The sequence below is a fragment of the Podarcis pityusensis genome, assembly GCF_964106645.2.
Source record: "Podarcis pityusensis genome assembly, chromosome: 1".
NCBI classification, from domain to species: Eukaryota; Metazoa; Chordata; class Lepidosauria; order Squamata; family Lacertidae; genus Podarcis; species Podarcis pityusensis.
Window position 1 is genome coordinate 87421691 of NC_138028.1, and position 22911 is coordinate 87444601.

Sequence of the window (22911 nt, forward strand, 5' to 3'; positions counted from 1 at the left end):
ACTTATTTCTCGTATGGTTGTCCCACCCACCCCACTCACACATGAAAACAAAGACCACCACAGCCAACCAAAAATGAATAGCCACACCCTAGGCCAACCCTAACCTCTCTCACCACCAAAGGAACACAAGTGAACAGCAAAGAACCTGCACAAGCGACGCTGACACCAAACCCTACATATAGTAAGTAAAATAGAAACATCGCTACCCCATCTCACCCCCACCCATCTTCCCCCCTCCACCTCTTTCCCCCTTTTCTTCCTAATGTCTCAACAAATGAAACTGATTTGTAAAAATGTTACATGGAAAAAAAATACGAGAGAGACACATTGCACACACTTTTGTAAATCAAGAAAATATTTAATGAAGAAGAAGAAGAAAAAGTAACTTTCTTTCCTCTAGGCAACAGGAGCGCAGGGTGACTTACTGATTATGACCAGGGCCCATTTCCAAGATCTGTCTACATATACAATCTTACTCAGAGTGTGGTTTTGCTTGCTTCTAGTGACAATTTGCTACCTCCGAAGGTATCAGCCTGGTGCCCCATTGAGGTCTGCCTCTGCTGGGCAATGATGACCATGTGGCAAGTGGGCCTTTGCTTTGGCTTTCCTTTCCTTGCGCCCCTGTCTTTGACAACAGCCCCCACAGCATTTGGTGGCCATGTCTGTCCAAAATTGTGTGTACTGTCTGTTGCCAAGGCTGAGGATGAGAGGCAATGCAGCTGCGCTGCTGGTGCCTATGCAGGTGACGATAGGAATAATGAGAGGGTGGATGTTATGATTATGATCTATAGACAGCAGTGAGATATTCAGGCAAACAATATAGGGCACCCAGCAGGCCACGAAGATGCAGGAGACACTAGCGATCTTCTTAGCATTCCTCAGTTCCAGTTGCTGCTCCAGCTCTGAAGGAGGCTGGCCTTGGTTCACTGAATGAAGGAGTCTTGTGATGTCCTTAAGCTGCCTTCGGGATGTGCACAGCACCTGGATGCACATGAAGCCCATGGCAAGGATGGATGGAATGAGGAAGCCATAGGTCTCTAGATAGAGGTAAGGAATAGGGAAGACCAGACCAAAGGAACAGTTGGCATGGGGCCGCCACTGGTTCCAAGCCAGTGGGAGGCATGCAAAGATCAAAGGAGCTGTCCAGGCTATGAATATGTAAAAACCAGGCCAGCGATACACCCAGGACCGGTGGTAATGCAGTGAGCGGATGATGAACACATACTTAACATAGTGCACCACCAGCAGGTTGGCTAAGAAAGCAAGGAAGATGAAGTTAGGTGCCACATAGTTGAAGAAGCAGAGGTGGTAGTTTAAATCCTTCGTCGAGGACAGCTCAGGAATATTGGGAAGGAATAAGCCGGCCAGAAGATCAGCAAAGAGTAGGCTCAGGAAGAACCAGTTGGTGGTGTTGCGGAGTCTACGGTCGAAGAGGATCCCAAGGATGAGGAAGATGTTGGCCAAAACAATGAAGGCTGACAGGGGCCTTGAGAGCCAGATGATGATATTTTGTGTCATAGTTTCTGTGTCTCTAGTGAGGACTCCCCTATCCTCTCCACCTTCCGACACTGACTTCCTAATGGAAATGAGAAAACACCCCATGTTATTATTCAGCAAAGCCAGAAGGTTAGCTTGGCAAACTACATTTCACTTCCAAACCACTGTGGCCTGATGATCGTCTTCCAAAGCAACTACTCTATTCTGAACTTAAAAATGGTAAGCGTAATACTGGTGGTCAACAAAAGACATTCAAAGACTCTCTCAAGGCAAATTTTAAAAAATGTAGTATGAACAGTGAAAACTGGGAAACACTGGCTTGCGAGCACTCCAGTTGAAGAACAGCCTTTACCAAAGGTGTCATGGACTTTGAAGAAGCACAAACTCAAGATGAAAGGGAGAAACGTGCTAAGAGGAAAGCACGCTTGGCAAACCCTCACTGTGATCAACTCCTGCCCGAAAACCTATGTCCCCGCTGTGGAAGGACATGTGGATCCAGAATTGGCCTCCACAGTCACTTACGGACTTACTTTTAAAACCGTGTATATGAAAGACAAACTTACTTGGCTACGAGTGATCACCGAAGAAGAAATATTTCACTGACATGATTATATTTAGTTATTAAAAAATCAATCCCACATTGAGGAGTTCTTCTAAATAAATAAAACAATGCAATAATTCAGCATAAAAATTAGCAACACCACATCTTGTTTAAGTGTGTCTTATATAGCACAATTATACTAAATCTATTAAAAAAACAACATAATTGCTACTGTGTCAATAGGGCAAAAATTCTGATATTATTGTTGTATTATTTATTGGCTTTATTTGCCACTCCCCTCCCCCAAATGTAACTCAGAGCAACTTACCAGAAAAAATAACACATACATTAAAGCCAACATAGAACTAAAACACAGTGAAAACTAAAAGCACATCCATATTTTAAAAAGACAGGACTAAAACATCCCATACATTGAATTCATCAAAAAAAGTTTATGGCAAGGGTGCGGAATAGCTAGCTGGGCTGGCCACTAAATATTTAACATTTAGCTTTGGGCAGAAACCCTGAACTTGGCCATGATTGTGCCCCTGCAGCTCATGGTGAAACTCAAAAAGCCAGTGCTCTTAATTCTCCCTTCCTCAGGACAGGTAATTATTAACATCCCATCCCCTTCCTATCCTACCTTCCTTATAGTTCCCTAGATTCACTACCTTTGAACTGGGATTAGTTACCCCTAGATATAAATAAGTAATAAACAGTGATATTAATTTAGACTGGCATTTGATAGTTCTTGCTCATTCTCCCAAATAAGCAAGACAAGACTGGTCTTTTTTCTTTAAAAAAGTAATCATGTCTGTTGCAATAGCATTTGTCTTGTCTGATAATTTACAGTAAAGATCCCTAAAAGTGATATTTCTGTCAAGGGTGCAGATCTATAGACACGTAAGCAGATCTGGTAACAGAATTAAAACCGGAGGCTTCATTTTTTTAAGAAAAAAAAGTGAAGAAATATTTTAAACCAGTTGGACCAGGCAATCAAGGAAGGGTAAGCTTGTCCAAAATTCCCATTCTCAGAATGCATGTCAAATGTTAGCAGTCTTTACAAAGAGCCCCAAAGTGTTTTGCAGTTAGGCTTCAGTTAGAAAATGAGTAAGAGAGAGACTTCATTCACTGAGACCCACAGCCCTGAAATCTCTTGTGAACTCCATGGTCCTTTTGACCACCTTTGAAACCTAAATGCCCAGAGACATTTTTATTTGGCTCATGACATATCCTTTTGGGAAATGCTCAGAGACTGTCCAGCCATAAGATCATGGAATCTTAAAAGTTAAGCTGTTGTCTTAGGAGAGGAAATCATTTCCCAACTCTGAGCAGTGCAGGAGGCAGGGATGGCTCAAGATAGTTCGTTGCCTATGGCAGTGCAGTAACCTTCCACCTCAGATCATGGGGCATAGTACCCATGGCTGGTCAAGTTATTTTGACACCTGAGGCAGATAAATCCCACAAACACTCCTCCTTGACAGGAAAAATGCAACCATCATAAATTCAATAATTAACAACTTGATACCCTTTCACGACACCCAAAATCTTCTACCTGAGGCATTCGTATTCTGCCTAATGGTAGGGCCCTGGAAGCCACAGATTAGGTGCTAAGGAGCAACTGGGGTCACACATCTGCATCATACATTTAAAGCACTATTATACCACTTTAAGAGTCATGGCTTCCTCCAAAGAATCATGGGAATAATAGTTTGCAAAGGATACTGAGAGTTGTTAGGAGACCCCCTATTTGACTCACAGAGCTACAATTTGCAGAGAGGTTTTTCAATAAATCCCTCTTTCCAGGGATTTGTGGGGAGGTGGGTTATTTTACTCACATGTGGTGGAGCTGTAAAAAAAGTTCCTCGATTTTGGGACTTTCTAATGTATTGATTGGCTACCTCTTGGTAGCAGTGAAGACCGATAGCTGGATATTGGAAGGACCTGAAAGGGCTTACCGTGAAACAGTGGTATACGAAAGCATAGACTAGAGTTTTGGTTGAGAAATTGACTCATTGTTTATGAACAGCTAGAGACAGGAAGGAAAAAGGACTGTTTTGCAACAGAGTGGCAGAGTTTAATGACCTTTGCAAATAAGGAAGAGACCGGCTGGCCTGTGCCATCAGTATTCTGGAATATCTGGCTTGTACAATTTTTAAATTTGGTAATGTCTTGGTGCTTATATTGCTTAGCTTTCGGGATGAACAATACTTACCTTGGCATTTGTTGTGTGCTATTGCCTGACGGAGAATTTAGATTTTTGTTGTAAGCTGAATACAGTGGGAGCTCGGGTTGCGGACGTAATTCATGACAGAGGCACCGTCCGCAACCCGCAGCGTTTGTAACCTGCAGTGTTGCGTCTGCGCACGCGCAAAGCACGATTGGCAAAACCTGGAAGTAACCCTTTTCGGTACTTCCGGGTTTCCCGCGGTCCGTAACCTGAAAACGCATAACCCAAAGCATCTGTAACCCAAGGTACCACAATAATAATAATAATAATAATAATAATAATAATAATAATATAGGGTTTTTAATGTATGGTGTGGATATAGCCAGGAAAAACAGTTGAGGAGGAAGACTATCATGAAGTTGTTTGGGAAAGCTTTTGAGGGCCGGGATAAATACGCGTGGCATTACCTCATGTTGCAGCTACTCTGCAGTCAAGAGCCACTAAAAGAACCAGTGGTGTTATTTTAAGACACTCATTAAGAAGAGGCAACAGGCTTTTTAGAGGGAGACTCCTACCATCTGGCTGCGTTTAAGAGAGTCAATTAAGCTATTCGAGTGACATAATTGCCAGCGGAAATCATCCCTGCTGAGGCCCTGCCGTCTTTCTCGAAAGGCTGAAAACAAAGTGGAACAAAATGAGGAAAGAATCATTTGACAGGGTGGTTTGAAGGGCCTTTAAGAGTGGCCAGCTTAAGAAACAAAGAAAAGCCTACCCATGCAATGATACCCTGCACAAAGGGTTAATCTGTTATGCTGTTAATTGCATTTGCCAAATGACTATCAGCTCAATAACACTTCCCTTCCTCCCAATTGAAATTAGATTCATTTTTGCACCCCAAAAGATTTACTTCCACTGTGGTCTGGTTCACACGCAACACTAAGCCAAACCACGGTTTAGTCGTCATGGAGGTGTTTTGTCCCTCTCCAGTTGTTTTGCTACTGAGTCATGGTTTGGCTTAGTGTGTCATCCAAGCCCTGGCTCATGGTTTGCTCACAGCTCAGCACAGTGCAGGAGCAAAACATCAGAGGAGGAGCAAAACATTCTCATTGCTCATTCAGACTAAACCATTATTTGGCATAGAGTTATGTCCAGATGAGGACTGTGTGTGAGAGTGAACCAGAGGTGCTGTGGGGAAAATTCAACCCACACACATGCTTTTCTTGTGTGTGCGTGGGTTGAATTTTGCCTCATCAGTTAGATTTTGTGAAGAGAATTTCCATACTGCTTAATCCTCAAAACATCTAAATGGTTTACATAAAATATAAGATATATGATAAAATTGCCAATAAAATAAGATGTTAAAAAAAATTCAACACAATACTAGTATTTTTAAATAAAATTACATACTGCATTAAAATACAGGTCAGATTTGCATGTCTAGGTAGGTTTGCTTAAACAGAAACACTTAGCTGGTGCCGAAAACAGTACACTGATACCTCGGGTTACAAACACTTCGGGTTACAGACTCCACTAACCCGGAAGTAGTACCTTGGGTTAAGAACTTTACCTCAGGATGAGAAAAAGAAATGTCATGCTGGTGGTGCGGCGGCAGCAGGAGGCCCATTAGCTAAAGTGGTACCCCAGGTTAAGACCGGTTTCAGGTTAAGAACGGACCTCCAGAACAAATTAAGTTCGTAACCAGAGGTACCACTGTACAGCAAAGGCATCTGCCTAATATCAATAGGCAGGGAGTCCCCCCCACCATGCTCCTGATACTGAAGCATGGGTCTATATCTATCTATAACTGAGAATATATATTACTGAGAATATATGCAAAGTGTCTTTTCTTCAAATAATGACAGGGCTTTAGCAATGGAAATGGGAAAGGCGAGGTACTTGCCTGGAAATGGGGGCATCCTGATTGCACTGTCTATTTAAATGATAACAATAATTATTACGCCTTATGCCCCTATGGGAGCCGTTGTTCTGCTTGAATAGAGGCAAGATTCAGAGCAGTGAATCATCTAGAGAAGCAATAAGCAGCCTCTTCTGTTGGTGGGCATTTTGGAGCTCATAGGGGCATTTCATTTCCTGCAATATATCAACAGTAATTTGTGTTGTTGAGCTTCACACATGGTCTGGGAATTACCATGTGAAAGATTTCCTGCCTGGTATTTTGCTGGGCATGATTCAGCAGAAATCATTTTGTGAATGGGATCAACATGCTAATCTGCCAGTAGATATGCAGATATGCAGTAGATATTACAATAAGTATTAATAATAATTAGTACAGTGCCCAAGCCTTATTCATATGTCAGTCAGCAGCTGCATGCAATGGACAAGAGTATTCTAAAGCAGTCAGGGGAAGAGGCATGAGAGAAAGAAGGATGAGAGGAAAGGATTTAGAAATAAGTTTGATATTAACTTATTAAAAATGGAAATGATGAAGATTAATTATGGGATGCATGCTGAGCTGAGAGAGAAGGCAGGCAACATTTTTATTTTTATACAGATATGATTGCAAGGGCTGGCCCCAGAAGCAGTACTGATTAACCTCCAATCAGGGATGACCCTAGCGGAAAAACAAAAATGAACTGTAGCACAGAGATGGGGAGCCTGTTGCCTTCCAGACGCTGAACACATCCAATGGTCAGGAATGATGGGAGTTGTAGGAGAGAGCAGGAGACAGCAAACAGTGAGCAATGTGTGGATCTTATTGGAACATCCTGATTCTCCAGTCTCATTTAAGGGCAGCATTTTTCATGTAATAATGATCCATTTTTTAAAAACAACAACAACCCACCAAGCAAATTTTGCTTGCGAAATATTTTAAGGAACTCTGGATTTAATTTTTTTTGCTTTCAGTTTCAATGGGACTTACCCTCAGTCAAGTGTCCCTGCCTCCAGTCTTAAGGACACTGCTCTGCTCACTCCCAGTTCTCGGCTTCTGTCAGTGCTCTATAGCCATGGAGTCATAGTATGACTGCATAGTGAGCCTCTGTGGAATATGAGCGCTACTCCCAAAATCGAGACCTTTGGTAACCCTTAGAATCCTTTATTGCTAATGGGGTAACAATGTGGTCTGTGCTCCAGCATGAATGAGTCGCTCCTGGGTAAGGAGGATAAATTTCATTCATTAGCATTTAAAAGCGAACCTGCCCAGTGCTGGATTGAACCCTGTGGCCCCTAGGCAGTTGAAATCTTGCGGGCCCCCACTCTAGTGGGATAACATTGAACCAAGAAAGCATGATTGTAATTTTCTTTCAAGAACAAATCAATATTATTTTGATCTGTTGTCACAGGACCCCTAAAAGGCATGGGGCCCATAGGCTGGTGCCTACTCTTCCTATCTGGTAATCTGGCACTGAAGCTGCCTAATTCAAGTTTAAAAAAAAAAAAAGTGCATGAACTGAGACACAGACACCCTTCAAAATTCACACCTGTCTGAAATTTGCAGCGCCACTTTCCAGCCACTTTATATATAACAATGCATTTACTGTACCAGGGTAAATACATATAAATGCATCTATAAGTGAAAATAGCATTTAAAAATGCATTATATTAGGCAAAATTTCTTTGCAAAGCATGTATAGTATACAAAACTGCATATTCGGAAAAAGTTGCACTAAAATCCTGATGAATTTTCATGAAGACTTTTAAAAACTAACAGACAGACAACTTGCCAACTGATGTGGTAATGTGGAGAACTGAATTCAAGATTGGAAAAATAAGAAACCAAAATAGACATAGCCACCCTTTCCCCTGGGTAGGTTTACTGTGAGTTCCTCTCCTTGCACTTGTGACCTTGTGCGAATGGATTCAGCTGAGTAATGCAGCCCAGTGACTGGCAACTGGCCTGGGTTCTTCCTTCCTTCCCTCCTTCCCACCCTCCTAATCAAGGCAAAATATCAGGGGCCAGACAGGCACAAACTAACCTGGAGGTTTATCAGCCTTCCCTGGGCAGAGCTCCTGCTGACACCAGTTCCCAATGCACACCCAACCATGTGGTGATGAGAGCGAGGTGCTTGTCAGGTGCTTCTTGGATGCCTTGCTCTGCTCGAGGGCTGGCCCATCTTCAGCTGCTATCAGATAGTAGCATATCTTGGACCATCTTTGACCGAAAAGGGAACTGAGAAAGCAGGCGTGGGTTGGGGGAGAAGAGGAGCTGGAAACCACAGTGAAAGGCTGTTTCCCTCCTCCAGATTGTATAGTCACACCCCTTGTTAGCTGCTAGCAAATTGCAGGCCTGTGGAGGGTCTGATTGCTTAGAGGCTCATCTGCCTCCTAGTGGTTCTGAGCTAGCCTATGGTGCAAAGATAGCCCTAGAGGCTTGCGGTAAATTAGGGACACAGTCAGCCAAAAGCTGAGGTCCTGCAGATTCTCCTAAAGTGCTTTGGCTTTCACACAGGAGGGCAACCAAACAGGACTTATCTAAGCCAGGGGCTCAGCCCAGAAGTGTCCTATTTTTCTTAATGCAAAAACTCAGCTCAGGAGCACGTGGATTGGGCTTGCAGGACAGCCTTGCAATGGTTATGCTCACATGGAATCATAGAATTGTAGAGTTGGAAGGGACTGCAAGGGTCTTCTAGTACAACTCCCTGCAACGCATGCTGCTGAAACATATGGAACTATACAGAATACCATATTTTCCGCTCTATAAGACACACCAGACCATAAGACGCACCTAGTTTTTGGAGGAGGAAAACAAGAAAATATATTCTGAATCTCAGAAGCTAGAACAGCAAGAGGGATTGCTGCGCAGTGAAAGCAGCAATCCCTCTTCCTGTTCTGGCTTCTGGGATGGCTGCACAGCCTGCATTCACTCCATAAGACGCACACACATTTCCCCTTACTTTTTAGGAGGGAAAAAGTGAGTCTTATAGAGCAAAAAATACGGTACATAGAACGGAATCAGGTCTCTCCAGCTGGCAGGCAGGGGAGCTGGCTTCTTGCTAGTGTCAAACCCCAGAACCCAGTTCTTTCTTATCACACATTTGCTCCTGCTCACAAACCACTTTTAAGGGGATGCAGATCATTTTATTGCTACAGATTCCTGACTAACAGATTGTATTACGGCACACACTTTCATGGGCTAGAGTCCTACAGCATCCCCGTTCTTGCTGTAGCCGGAAACCTTCCTGAACTGAAGCTCAGAGACAGGCTTTAGAAGAAGAGCTTCATTGGATGTTGCCCAAGTCCCACCTGGTCCAGCATCCTGCTCTCACAGCGGCCAACCAAATGCCCACAGGAAGCCCACAAGCAGGACCTGAATGCTCCTAGGTTCTCCTGCACTGTAGCTCAGTGGTGGAACATCTGTTTAGCATGCAGAAGGTCACAGGTACAATCCCCAGCATCTCCAGATAGGGCTGGGAATGTACCCTGTCTGAAATCCTGAAACTGCTGCCGGGCAGTGTAGACTATATTGAGCTGGATGAACCAGTGGTCTGACTTTGTACAAGGCAGCTGTTTTTGTTCCTATCCCTCTTGGAGCAGGAATTACAAGATTCAAACCCTTCTCAGTAGGATCCCTTAAGGGTCATCCCATCCCCATTAAACTCCCCCCCAAATGAATGGTTGCACAAGTTTTGGTACAAAGAGCTCTGAACTGCATCCCTGCTTTTCTTTTTGTAGCTTCAGTGTTGTGCTGGATTCTCTTCAGAACACGAAAGTGGCAAAGCCTCTGCTCAGAAAAGAAGAAGGGAAGGCCATTCCAAGCATTTTATCCATTGTACATCAGGCTACCTCCCCCCACCCCAAATGCATCTGAACTTTCAAACTGTAGGCTACCATGATGCTTCTCCCCTAGGAACATCATCCCTCTTCTCTAAAAGACATAAGTTATGCCCCACTCTTGTCTCCAAAAGTACCAGCTTGCCTTTTAAGGGCAAACAATGACAATTGTTTCTTCAACAAAACCCAGAGGGTTGGGCCAGTCCTCTCTAGCATAACAAGGGAGTGAAGGAATGACTAGCAAAGCCAGATGCTCAGGATTGGCCTGGATAAGACAGGAATTCAGCCTTGTTCAGCATCCAAGAAAGAGCCATTATCCTGGCTGCAAAATGTCCAGTATCCACTGTTGTACACTTTATCTAGGGAGATCAGAACCTCCCGCTTCACTGCAAGCAAAAAAGAAACCTATATGACGCATGGGCAAAAATGGAAGATTAGGGACCAAATGCCTGGAGCTGCTGTCAGGACTCATGCAGGAAACTTGGTGCAGCTGAGGATAATATTGATGGAGCTGAACTAGGGATGGGGGAAACTTTGGTTCTCCAGATGTTTGCTGCACTACAACTCCCAGCATCCTAGAACAATGGTCATGCTGGCTGGGCTGATGAGAGTTGTTGTTCGTCAACCTCTGGAGCAGGATTCCTCAACCTTGGCCCTCCAGATGTTTTGAGACTACAATTCCCATCATCCCTGACCACTGGTCCTGCTATGGGAGTTGTAGGCCAAAAACATCTGGAGGGCTGAGGAAGCCTGCTCTGGAGGGCTGCAGGTCCCCCATCCCTGTGTCCAAGGGATGCATCACCCACACCAGCTTACCAGCAGTGGGTTCTGGCCTGCCTATGATGGCTTAGAGAGGAGATAGACCCACTGTGTGGACAAGTAAAGAAAACAAGGATCTGTGGAAGGCTTTAAAACACTCATTTATTTTTAAGCACTGGGGCCTGATTGCCCCTTTGGCTTGTTCTGCTTCGGCTACTTTTCTGAGAAGTGACTGGCCTCAGAGAGGATCTTCCCATCCTTGGTCTCGATGGTTTTGATGAGCAAGGGCCTCTTCAGTGAGTTGTTGTTGGTCAAGGAAGTCCCCCCAGGTGCCATGTTGTGGGCAGGCAGCGCCATCCCCTGTGTCAGGAGCCCAGCTGCATAAGCAATGGATGGATTTAGAAATCTGGGTCAAGAGATCAAAGAAGGATGGCTTTAAGCAAGAGACTCCTGATTTGACTCCCCAAAGTGATTTGAGAAAGAAGAGGCCGCTAGAAACGCCATTTAAGCAAGTTAGCAGCAGGTCCAGGAGCCAGAAGGCCAACTGGCCATTTGCACTAAGCGAGTGATCTACATGAATTTGCACACACACACACACACACAGAGAGAGAGAGAGAGAGAGAGAGAGAGAGAGCCAGACCCAGATACAGAACCAGAAACGGGACCAATATATTTTGCACTAATGGAGACTGAGCAAGGATACCATTCTGAGGAACCCAAAGGGACTTGAGCAGAGGTGGAATTAGAAGGAGGATGCAGAACCCTACAGATGATAGGAGGCACCCAATATATTACATGAAATTCTGGCTTCTTGTGGGGCATCATTCAGTATTAAGGTCAAGAGGCAGGCCAAACAAGCATAAGAAAAACTGAGGTGTTCTGGAGCCTTCTGAAGTGTGTGTATGGACAAAATCTCTTGATTACATTTAAAACATATTTCTACTGTTTTCTGTTCACCTAACACATGTAAAAGTTTAGATACTGAGACCTCAAGATAACAGCTAACTAAGTTGGGTCCACATCATGGCAGACACACTGGGTGGAAAGTCTTCCCTGTCAAATGCCAAATACCATGACACATAATCAACTATCAACAACTGTAATCAGTATCAGACTGCCAGATACCAAATGCTAAAATCGAATGTATTCCAGTATCCAACGGAGATATCAAATATTCAACAAATATTTGAAAAATGCAGTGATGAGTGATGACAATAGCAAAAATTTTGTTGTTGTTGTTGTTTAGTCATTTAGGAAACCTAGAAAAGCTCAAAGGGAACCCGTTTGGCAAGGATGGGGCTGTCGCGTTACCAGAAGAATCCAGAGGATGGCAGGAGAGATTGATGGAGTTACCAGCCGCCTCCATTTTATGAGCACCCATTTTTACCACAGGCGGGACTATTCTAGGGAACTTCATGCACAGCTTCAATCAGAGTAGGAAATATACTTACCTAGTTTGTCTATAGCACTGAACTGCTGACTTGGAGCCTGGCCACCCATCCTGAGAGAAGGGGGGGAAACATGTGATGGAACAACAAGGGTGTTTCAGTGTTTCAAGTGCCCCCACCCCACACTTATTTTTTTACCTCCCAACCCCCTGCTGATTTTGGCAATGGCAAATACACACACACACTTGCAGAGAGAGAAAGCCAGGGTGAGTGGAGCAAAGCACCTGATAGGGTTAAATATAGCACCCTCCCTGGTAATCAGTTTGTGCATCTGATGAAAGGAGGGGGCTGATGCTAATGCACCCCCTCAACTGATCTGCACAGATCTGAGGAACATGTCTGTGTGCGTGTGCGTGTGCGTGTGTGCTTGCGTGTGCATGATAGACACAGATAGACACCCCAACAGAGTGGGGTGGCCACACACCCATTAGTGCAAACAACCTCCAAAACCATGATTGTGGCCCATGGTGTGTAGGCAATACTGAGTTAGATGGACTGTCAGTCTGACTCTGTGGAAGGCAGCTTCCCATGTGACAGCATAGTGATGTCACGCAGGACAGCCAATCCTAGATGTCCAGGTGCAGAGCGACTGATTCACCAACCAACCTCCCACCCGCCCCATCCATGCATGGCAAGTTCCACTAAAGTTTGGGGTTGCATCCAACTAAATCCTACTCAGAGCAGACCCACTGAAATGAATGGATCCAATGGACTCATGTCTATCAGCTTCGATGAGTCTTCTCTGAACAGGACTAACACTGCTTACCACCCACAGGACCTTGCTTACCGGTTCTCTTCTCCTTCCAGCAGTTTCTGATAGGTGGCAATTTCTATGTCAAGGGCCAGCTTGACATTCATCAGCTCTTGGTATTCTCGCACCTTGCCAGCCATGTCGTGCTTGGCCCGCCTCAGAGCCTCCTCCAGGTCTTGGATGGCACCCTTGGCACTCTGCACAGCCTGCTCCCCTTGCTCTTCAGCCTGCGCCACGGCACTCTCCAGGTTGGCTCGCTGGGCAGGAGGAGAGAGGAGCTGTGAGATGGCCCCAGCACCATGGTGGGAAGCCACAGGGGAAGCCCACAGTAGGAAACTGGGGGCAAGGCCTGTCTCTTATTGTAGCGTGATGGGGAAGAGCCTGTTTTGGGGCTGCATGGTTGCTCCAATTTGGCTGCAGCTGCTTGTCCTATTTTCCCCAGCTGCCAATTTGAATAGCAAAGGAAGAGCTGAGAAAGCTTTGGCAAAAACGAGCCCTTCCCCTGTTCCTCAGTTTGGGGATACAGGGCATTTCCAGATGACCTGTTTACCGTCGTCCGTTCTGATTTGTTTGCAGGGAGGATAGATGATGTTGACAAAGCAGGTGTTACCCTATGCTTTCCAGTGCATTTCCCCATCACTTTTCTTTATTGCAGAAACTCTGATCTTTTGGAGAAGCAGGTTTGTTGCACAAGACCTCCTAATCTGTTTAAAACTGCACAACATGAATTGATCAGCAAGTGAATGAATCTCACCTGAACAGAGAAACAGTCAAAGTGTCCACAGTTCCTTCAGCTCTTTCAATATATCAAATTGCTAAGGTCATGCCCAGAAAGTTGCTATTTTGTGGGTGGTAGTCTATCACATGATGGAAAATTCAGGTTGTGCAATTAGAGTGGATTTGGTACCTTGTGCAGGAAACCCATTAAAATGGGACTTTTTGCACTGAGAAGTGTGTGTGTGTGGGGGGGGAATTGCTTGACGTGGTGCCCTGCAAACAAATCATAATAAATACAGTGGTACCTCGGGTTACAACACTTCGGGTTACAGGCTCCGCTAACCCGGAAGTAGTACCTCGGGTTAAGAACTTTACCTCAGGATGAGAACAGAAATTGTGCGCTGGCAGCAGGAGGCCCCATTAAGCTAAAGTGGTACCCAGGTTAAGAACGATTTCAGGTTAAGAACGGACCTCTGGAACAAATTAAGTTCATAACCAGAGGTACCACTGTACTCAATGAACAGCCCATGTCACCTAACCTCCCCACAAACTTTATGCAAACCAATGAGGATGAATGCTCAATTAGCAGGTCATCTGGAAGTGCCCTAAGTTACCCATCAAAAAGAATCAGTTTGGGCTGTAGACCTTTGGAAGCAGCTGAAAGCATTCTGGGCCACACATTTCATTTAGCAGTGTATGTGGAATGGAGACATGAAGTGGATCCATGAAGCATGCCCCCCTCAAGACCAAATTACCCCTTTCTCACCCCCCTCCAGCTGTTCCACTTCTTTATGAAGAATGAGGCTACCTGCAGACCTAAGGTATAACCTATCTGTGAAATGCAATCATATAATGGTTGAATGGCTCAGGAATGAGAGGTAGCATGTGTAAGGGGATGTAAGTGCAGTCTGATTTCCCCTGTTAGTGTAAACTCTCAACTTTCACCAATAGTTTAAATAAGACTCGTTTTATGCCCAGAGACAGCTCACCTGGTTCTTCAGGGCCTCAATTTCCCCATTAAGACGCTGGGCATAGCGAGTCAGCTCAGCAATCTGCCCTCTGGCTCTCTTCAGATCCTCAAGGTTCTTCTGGGTCTGTCTTGCTATGTCATCACACTGGAAGGTAAAGAGAAGAACCAGGAGGTTTTAGTCAACAGCGTCATCCAGGTACCAGCCAGTTCTCTTTAAAATGTTATGTTCAACAATATGCATATATGTTATGCATGACTGCATGCACACTCTTCCATGTGATGGAAATGTGCTACTCGCCTTGTTCTTGTACCACTGTTCTGTCTCATCACGGCTTTTGGCAGCCATGGCCTGGTACTGCTCCTTCACCTCATCAATTATATGCTTCATCTCCAACTCCCGGTTATTGTCCATCTCCACAGTGACCATTGCATTTTGGATCTGAGGTTGCAACTCCCGGGTCTCCTGGGTGTGATGAGGAGAGAGAGAGAGAGAGAGAGAGAGAGAGAGAGAGAGAGAGAAAGAGAAAGAGAAATAATGACATTGTTGATGAGGTTGAGATGACAGGTCATCTCAGATGGAGAACATAATCATGGAGCAAAGCCCAAGCCCTTCTCATCTCCTCTGAGCCATCGATCCAGAAGATGGGACAATAATCCAACCCTCTTCCCACTCACCCCTGCCAAACACACCCACCACTCTTCTCCCATGTGTCACCCACCTCTTCAAAGAGCTGGTTGAGGTATTTCATTTCATTGGAGGTGCTCTCTAGCTTCGACTCAACAACCACTTTCTGCACATAGATGTCATCTAGGTCCTGTCACGGGAGAGAAGTAGTCAGCAGATCCCATGCCTGGGTCAGAACAGGATTCACCTGTCGTGAGCCCTGCAGTGGGATTGAGTTGGCAGCTCTGACAGAGGAAGAAGAAACAGAGCAGAGGGGTGAATTGTGGGAAGCTGGCTTGGAGGAGAGGGGATCTCTCCTTTCCACCATGACTTCTGAAATATACTCGGAGTCGAGTGTGGATTTTATGCTCTGTATTCAGCTCATAGTAGTGAGGAATGGAAGTTCCCCCAGAATGTCTGCTTTATATACATTATTTACACAATGGGCCCCACGTAATTGGCTAATTCCGGGATTCTCCTGTAAGTCAATCGGGTTGCGGATTCACTTCCATCTGGAGCTGGATTGGGTGGCTCCTGTGGACCAATCAGACTGCTGCATTCTGGGTCCTATTGTTCTAGGACCAATCAGACTGCTGCATTCTAAATCCTATTGTTCTAGGTCCAATCAGACTGCTGCCTTTTGGATCCTATTCAACTCAGTACATAACAACTTCAATCACTTTGGAAGGGGGAGCAGGGATGCCAGATCTCCCCTCTGGCATTCCTGCAAAGCAGAGTGCCTTAGTAGAATCTGGAGAGGCCTTTGATCTGCCAAGATGCAGGGGAAGGTGGACCAGGAGATGGCAGTGATTGAACAGCAGTCTTTTATTTATTTATTATATTTATTGCATTTTATACACCACCTTTATCTTCCAAGGTAACCACATGGCTCTCCTTCTCCCCATTTCATCCTCACAACAACCCTTTGAGGTAGGTTTGGCTAAGAGATGGTGACTGGCCCAAGGTCACCCAGTGAGCATCATGACCAAGTGCTGATTCGAACCCAGGTCCAATACTCTAATAATTAAGCCATGCTGTCTTATCACCTGGGAACTGCCTTCACAAATGGGAGCAGCCTTACTTACCCTGATGGAGTGCATGCTTGCAATCTCAATGTTCCCACAAGGCAAGAAAGTGCAGCATGCCTCGTCTTTAAAAGCTTGGCGGGAGGGGCAGGGAAGCATCCTAATTGCATCCATCCACTTCTGAACTTCTTGTTCTGCTCTTGACTTCCTGAATCATGGCTCCTGAGCCCTGTGTCTGCTGTTGAGCCGGTACCATTGCTTGTGAGTAAGGTATCTCCTCATGAGTAACAAATCCCTGACATCCCTTCACTGCCACCAGCTGTGATTAGGATATGCTCTAGGAGGCCAGAATATATAAATTCTCCCTCTTGAGCCTTTTGGTAATTGGAACAGCACAAGTCTCTGGCTCCTGGTTCCAGTTCCCCTGCCTTGCTATGTTATATCTTAGCTGAACAGTGACCTTGGACCTGGCCTCTGGATCATGGTTTGAACCTAGACTGATTCCTGTTCTTCGCCTTGGTTTGTTTAGACTGCCCTTGGCTGGTGAGTGTTTTGCTAAGAGGCTTATATATCTTGGGATTTGGACCCCTTGAGGGCACCCACTGGCTATCCTTGGTGTAGGGAATAGGGAGAACTGCCTTGGAACCTTATGCCTTACAAGTTTTACGTGTAGATATATTTTTCCGCCTCCGAGACCCACCTTCTTGGTAAGCACAAATTCATTTTCAAGTTGGTTACGCCGGTTGATTTCATCTTCATACCTACAAAGAGAGGGAGAGGAGATGCTTTTTGATCTTGGCAAACAGGGTATTTATGCCCTGTTTTCCAACCCCCTTGCCCTCCAGGCTTTCTTTCCTTTCTCCACAGCATCTGTAGCTCCTCTTCCAAGTATCTGGTCGCCACTTCCTGCCTTGCTAGGCATTAAGATCTCAATTTGAAATAAATCTCATTCGCACCTCACAAACCCACCTGCTTTTCAGTTCATCCAGGTAGGCCTGCATGTGGTTCAGCTCATTCTGCAGCTTCACCTTGTCCTGTTTCAGTGCATCAATTTGCTGCTTGAGGGGCTGGCTGTGGGCTGTCATGATGCGCCCCACATTGGATTTGTACTGGTCTTTGCCCTTCAGGAGCCTCAGCTGTGTTTCCAGTATTTTGTTCTGTTGCTCTAACTTTCGCACCTGGGGGGATGGATGGATAAATAAATAATGATATGAGGCAGGGAGCCCTGAGCAGCCTTGTTCAGGGTCCAGAATCCCACCAAACCTTTCAGTGGTTACTCATACAATGCTTCTGTCTGGCCATTTGTGACTGGTTTCTAAAAACCCCCACTATGTGCTCTGTGTTTGATTCATTCCAATGAGATGACTATTCAGAAATACAGTGCATTTCAATAATAATAATAATAATAATAATAATAATAAATAAATAAATAAATAAATAAAAGTTATTATTTATAAACCCCACCCAACTGGCCAGGTTTCCCCAGGCACTCTGGGCGGCTTCCAACAAAATATTAAAAATACAATAAAACATCAGACATTAAAAATTTCCCTAAACAGGACTGCTTTCAGATGTCTTCTAAAAGCCAGATAGTTGTTTATTTCCTTGACACCTGATGGGAGGGCATTCCACAGGGCGGGCAATTCAGAAGGAAATCTAATGACTACTTACTTTCATTCATTGCATCGCATCCTGCCTGAAATCCTTGCTTTTTTTTTTTTTAATCCACTGAAACAAACTAACTCACACGCAAATCGTTTACAGGACTGAGAAATGGTAGATTTTCTGTGTGATGCCCCAACCCTCCATTGCCTTCATTTCTACAATTCCTTTAGAGCAAAACAGGACAGAGAGGATGTGTTGCCACACTAGTCAGTCTCATTTTAGTGTTGGGCTGTGTACATGGCCACACCATTGCTGTTCCTCCATTTGGATCAAAGCTGGTTTGGGGCAGGGGAGGCATCAAAACACAGTATTTACTAAGGAACAACAGGATAGATGGATGCGGGTGGCGCTGTGGGTTAAACCACAGAGCCTAGGGCTTGCTGATCAGAAGGTCGGCGGTTTGAATCCCCGCGACGGGGTGAGCTCCCGTTGTTCGGTCCCTGCTCCTGCCAACCTAGCAGTTCAAAAGCACGTCAAAGTGCAAGTAGATAAATAGATACCGCTCCGGCGGGAAGGTAAACGGCATTTCTGTGCGCTGCTCTGGTTTGCCAGAAGCGGCTTAGTCATGCTGGCCACATGACCCGGAAACTGTACGCCGGCTCCCTCGGCCAATAAAGCGAGATGAGCAGCGCAACCCCAGAGTCGGCCACGACTGGACCTAACGGTCAGGGGTCCCTTTACCTTTAACAGGATAGATATGGATTGTGGCTCATGTTGTGTGTATACTTCTTCCCAAAACAGTGGTGAGAGCACCCCAAATGGAGACTAAACAGGAGTGGCTTAGGCAGCCATACTTAGGTTTGCTGTTACTTCTCCCTTATGGTGACATAAGCAACAGCACTCATGCCTGAACATAGGAAATAGATAAGGACCAATGCCTTCAGTCTTCTAATTCAAAATGTTTCAGTACTATGTGATACTGCATAAATCAGGGGTAGTCAACCTTTTTATACCTACTGCCCACTATTGCATCTTTCTTGATGGTAAAATTTCCTTACCACCCACCAGTGCTCGATGGAAGGAGTATTCAGCTTGTGCCATAGAGCCCCCTAGAATCCTAAAATGCCCACTAGTGGGCAGTAGAGACAAGGTTGACAACCCCTGGCATAAACAGTTGAGGAGAGATTTCTAGTTTCTGCCCCCAGCTCCTCAGATTTGGGATTGCTGGGAAATGTGCCCTCCCCTTTGTCGTCTCCCCTTTTTGGGGAAAGATTTAGAGACATGTAGTAGGGGCAAAATCACTGTGCACCCACTCCTCGAAATCAGGATTCTGTACCAGGAGTGTGAAGTAAGCTAGTTTTACGAATTGAAACAGTGGTGGTTCTTTAGTGAAACATTTCAGGAAAACCAAGCACTAGCATTTGACACATCTGTCCACCAGGGGGCGCAAATCCTCTTTGTTTCATTGTTATGACGCATTACGTTAGAAGTAGGATTGGAGCTTTCATTTAACTGTCTTGCAACACACATAGTTTTAGTAAAATAAGCAATCCATTGAGCCATAGTTGAGGACTCCAAACACCTATCCAAAGAGCTCACTTTTTCAGGTACCATGCTTAGGAATATTTCAGAAGCAGCTTTAGGAGGCTGCTTTGTGCCTTCAAAATGTCTGCATTGATTTGCACGGTGGGTTTTGTGTGAATCCTTGTCATGCAATGATCCCTCACATATTTTGGACTGCTGAATGCAACAAATGGCTACTGTCTCTCAGCACAAGCGAACATGTAGGATGTTTACTGGCTAAGGAGAGTACAGACAGGCATCCTGCATCTTTAATAGCTGGGAAGGTTGGCAAGGATAGCTTGCTCTGTAGGAGGGATAAATTTTGTCTCCTACACAATGCAGCATTTGCATCTTTGGCTGTTCTGTAGGAATTTTGATACATATACAGCATCCCTCACAGGTGTGGCAATCCTCCTAATAACAGCTGTGTACACCCACTCCTCGGGTGGCACTGTGGGTAAAACCTCAGTGCCTAGGACTTGCCGATCGTATGGTCGGCAGTTCGAATCCCGGCGGTGGGGTGAGCTCCCGTCGTTCGGTCCCAGCTCCTGCCCACCTAGCAGTTCGAAAGCACTCTTAAGTGCAAGTAGATAAATAGGGACCGCTTTCTAGCGGGAAGGTAAACGGCGTTTCCGTGTGCTGCGCTGGTGCTGGCTCGCCAGAGCAGCTTCGTCATGCTGGCCACGTGACCCGGAAGTGTCTCCGGACAGCGCTGGCCCCCGGCCTCTTAAGCGAGATGGGCGCACAACCCTAGAGTCGGACACGACTGGCCCGTATGGGCAGGGGTACCTTTACCTTTACCTTTACCTTTACACACCACACATCTAAAGCACATGATGTCCCCCAAACAATGTACTGTAGTTTGCTTCTCACAGAGCTACAATTACCAGCACCCTTGGAAAACTACAGTTCCCAGTAGTATTGGGAGGAAGCTGTGTGCTTTCAATGTATGGTGTGTATGCAGCTACCTAAAACAAATTTGTGAAATGTTTCTGTGGACAGCGTGCCTGTTAGAAACTGGAAGTTTCTGGGCTGAAAATTCATTAACGTTATTTAAGCAGTGTGTCCTAGAGCTGGTTTGTAGTTTCAAAATAAATAGTTTTTAAAGACACTATTTTATTAGATTGAAAAGAAACCCCTCCCCCGGCACACATACATGCACACACAGACTAACGTACAACTGAGGCCGAAATTCTGTATCTGAAAATGAGCCCCATTGAATTAATTGCGACTTCTGTGTAGACACTTATTGAATTGCAGTAAAGTACAGAACATTTTTTTTGGGGGGGGGAATCCATATTAGATTAAAATAATCGATTTATAGTGTGTGTGTGTGTGTGTGTGTGTGTGTGTAAGAAATACTTTTGCACAATTTCCTGTAGCTCACACCTTGGGGAACTTTAGTAAATTGACTGTCAGTTTTGAGATCCATATTCCTTTTAGAACCTGCACATCCACATTCTACAATTCACAATTACATCAGATCTTGTTTTACTTCCTGGTCCCAGAATAAAGAGCTCGATCTTTTATTTTAAGCAAACAACTTAAGTTTCAACTACTCCTCAGTTTACAGGAAGATTGAACAACATGGATGATTAAGATGAACACACACACACACACACACACACACACACACTCCACCTTAGTTTGGGAAAATTGGGATGTTGGAAAACCTTTTGTTAGTGATATGAGCATCATATTTGTCTGGTGGTGTGATATTTGGCACAGTTTTTCCAAACACCCTTTCAGTATATATTTATTGAAGGATGAAAAATTCTTCCTCCACTGCCTTACCAGTCTTTGGTCATCTTTATTGCGACAGTCATGCGAACATGTGTTAGTTCAGTGTTCTAGGCTTGGGTATACATTTAACTCTCCATTCCCTATATATAAACAGAGTGTAATACTTTCCATGAAAGTCCAATTCCTGGAATCGCCAATTTATAATCTTGGAAAGAGGCCTTTAAAAGTCTGCTAGTCAAATAATGCAGTATTTGACTCACAGCCAAAGTAGATCATACTCTGGAGATCTGTGATCATATCTCCCATCTCCTTAAAGCTTTTAAAAGCTAGCTGTGTGGAGAACCCACGTCACACTGGGATCACAGTTCAGGGAGACCTGAGTTTGAACAGCTTACCCTGAAACATCTGCAGTGCAATCTTGTACACATCTACTCAGAAATAACACTGTTCCCAATGCAGCTTATTTTCAGGAACAAGATTTCAGTCAATATAAAGCCTTATCTTTCCAAAGCTATTACTTGCCCCATTAGGGAAAACAGGTACTCCTATCAAGCATCTCCTTTGCATCCTCTGACTTGCACCATCTCTAGTGGTTTCTAGAAGGAAGCACCTATGGAAATCAATTTATCAAGTTTTGTGTTGTTGGTTTTTAATGGTTTTTCTGCTCTTTGGAGCTGTGCTTTTTGTTGCGCTGTGAATAAATAAATGCACTGGGGATGAGTGTGAAAGACCCTTTTTTTGTGCGTTCCAAACTTTACCTAGTGGAAGTAATTGCAAGTAATTGCCAGCGTTAGGTTAACATCTATTGAAACTGTGCCTGGCAGAGGTTTGGGGTCTGCGTAGTGATAACAACAAGGATAGATGTTAACAACAGGGTCCCATAACTTCAAACACCTGAATACAAGTTGACACGAACTTGGAACTTCCATAAATGCTTCCGTCTCCGTATTCTCCACTCTGATTGGAGCAGCATTGCCTGCGCAAAGGGGCAATCTCTCTGAGTGGTAGTAAATTAATTTGACTCGGCCCATCAGTTTCAATGGGTCTACACTAACTTGGGCATGTTCATTTCAATAGGCACCACCCACACCCCTTTCCCCCTCTCTCTCGCACCCCCCACCCCAGAGCAACGTCCCGCCCCACGCGCGCATCCTGGTTGCACCTTGTCGATGAAGGAGGCGAACTGATTGTTGAGCCCTTTGATCTGCTCCTTCTCCTCCGTCCGGATCTGGTGAAGTTTAGGGTCGATCTCCAAAGTGGGCAGCGAGGAGAGAAGGAAAGCGGGCGAGGCGGAGAGGGGAGAGCCGGGGAAGGCGCTGGAAGTGGATCCTAGTCGGAAGAGCCCCGGCTGGAAGCTCCCCGGGCTGGCCCGGTACAAAGAGCCCCGGTTGGAGAGGGAGCCGTGGGAGCGGCTGCTAAAGCTCAGGCTCCCCGGGCGAGGGTAACTGGTGCTCATGGTGCGCGGGCTGCAGCGCTGGCTCTCCAAGGAAAAGGGCAAGAGGAATACAGGTGTTCAGCACCTGGGACGAGCTTAATAGCAGGGGAGATGCAGAAGGCCCCGCCCCTTGCACACCTGGGCACTTTATTGGCATATCAGCGCCCCCCCTCCCAGGGCTTCACGTAACGTGGAGCGCGATGGCATATTTGCACATCAATTTGCGCTTCATGCATCCGCGCTATCGAGTTGCACCCTGATTAGCATAGCCGCGCCCCTATCGCTTCGCTCGG

General features: G+C 45.2%; 2 protein-coding genes across 3 annotated transcripts; both read right to left on the reverse strand.

Annotated features, from left to right (window-relative positions):
- Positions 1 to 334: 334 nt before the first annotated feature.
- Positions 335 to 8351, reverse strand: GPBAR1 (G protein-coupled bile acid receptor 1). Its single transcript, XM_081004114.1, has 2 exons — positions 8144 to 8351; positions 335 to 1576 (listed from the first exon to the last, which is right to left on the reverse strand). The coding sequence occupies exon 2, from the start codon at positions 1516 to 1518 to the stop codon at positions 529 to 531; it is 990 nt and encodes a 329-aa protein (XP_080860240.1). The 5' UTR covers positions 1519 to 1576; positions 8144 to 8351; the 3' UTR covers positions 335 to 528.
- A 2488-nt stretch (positions 8352 to 10839) lies between these two features.
- Positions 10840 to 22792, reverse strand: LOC308476460 (keratin, type II cytoskeletal 8-like). 2 transcript variants are annotated; one of them, XM_081004024.1, is made up of 9 exons: positions 22346 to 22792; positions 17242 to 17450; positions 16973 to 17033; positions 15303 to 15398; positions 14882 to 15046; positions 14603 to 14728; positions 12933 to 13153; positions 12149 to 12198; positions 10840 to 11103 (listed from the first exon to the last, which is right to left on the reverse strand). In XM_081004024.1, the coding sequence occupies exons 1-9, from the start codon at positions 22637 to 22639 to the stop codon at positions 11096 to 11098; spliced, it is 1230 nt and encodes a 409-aa protein (XP_080860150.1). In that variant the 5' UTR covers positions 22640 to 22792; the 3' UTR covers positions 10840 to 11095. The 2 variants fall into 2 exon arrangements, with proteins under 2 accessions (XP_080860150.1, XP_080860149.1); XM_081004023.1 differs by having other exon boundaries at positions 10840 to 11074; positions 22346 to 22789.
- Between the last annotated feature and the right edge of the window lie 119 nt (positions 22793 to 22911).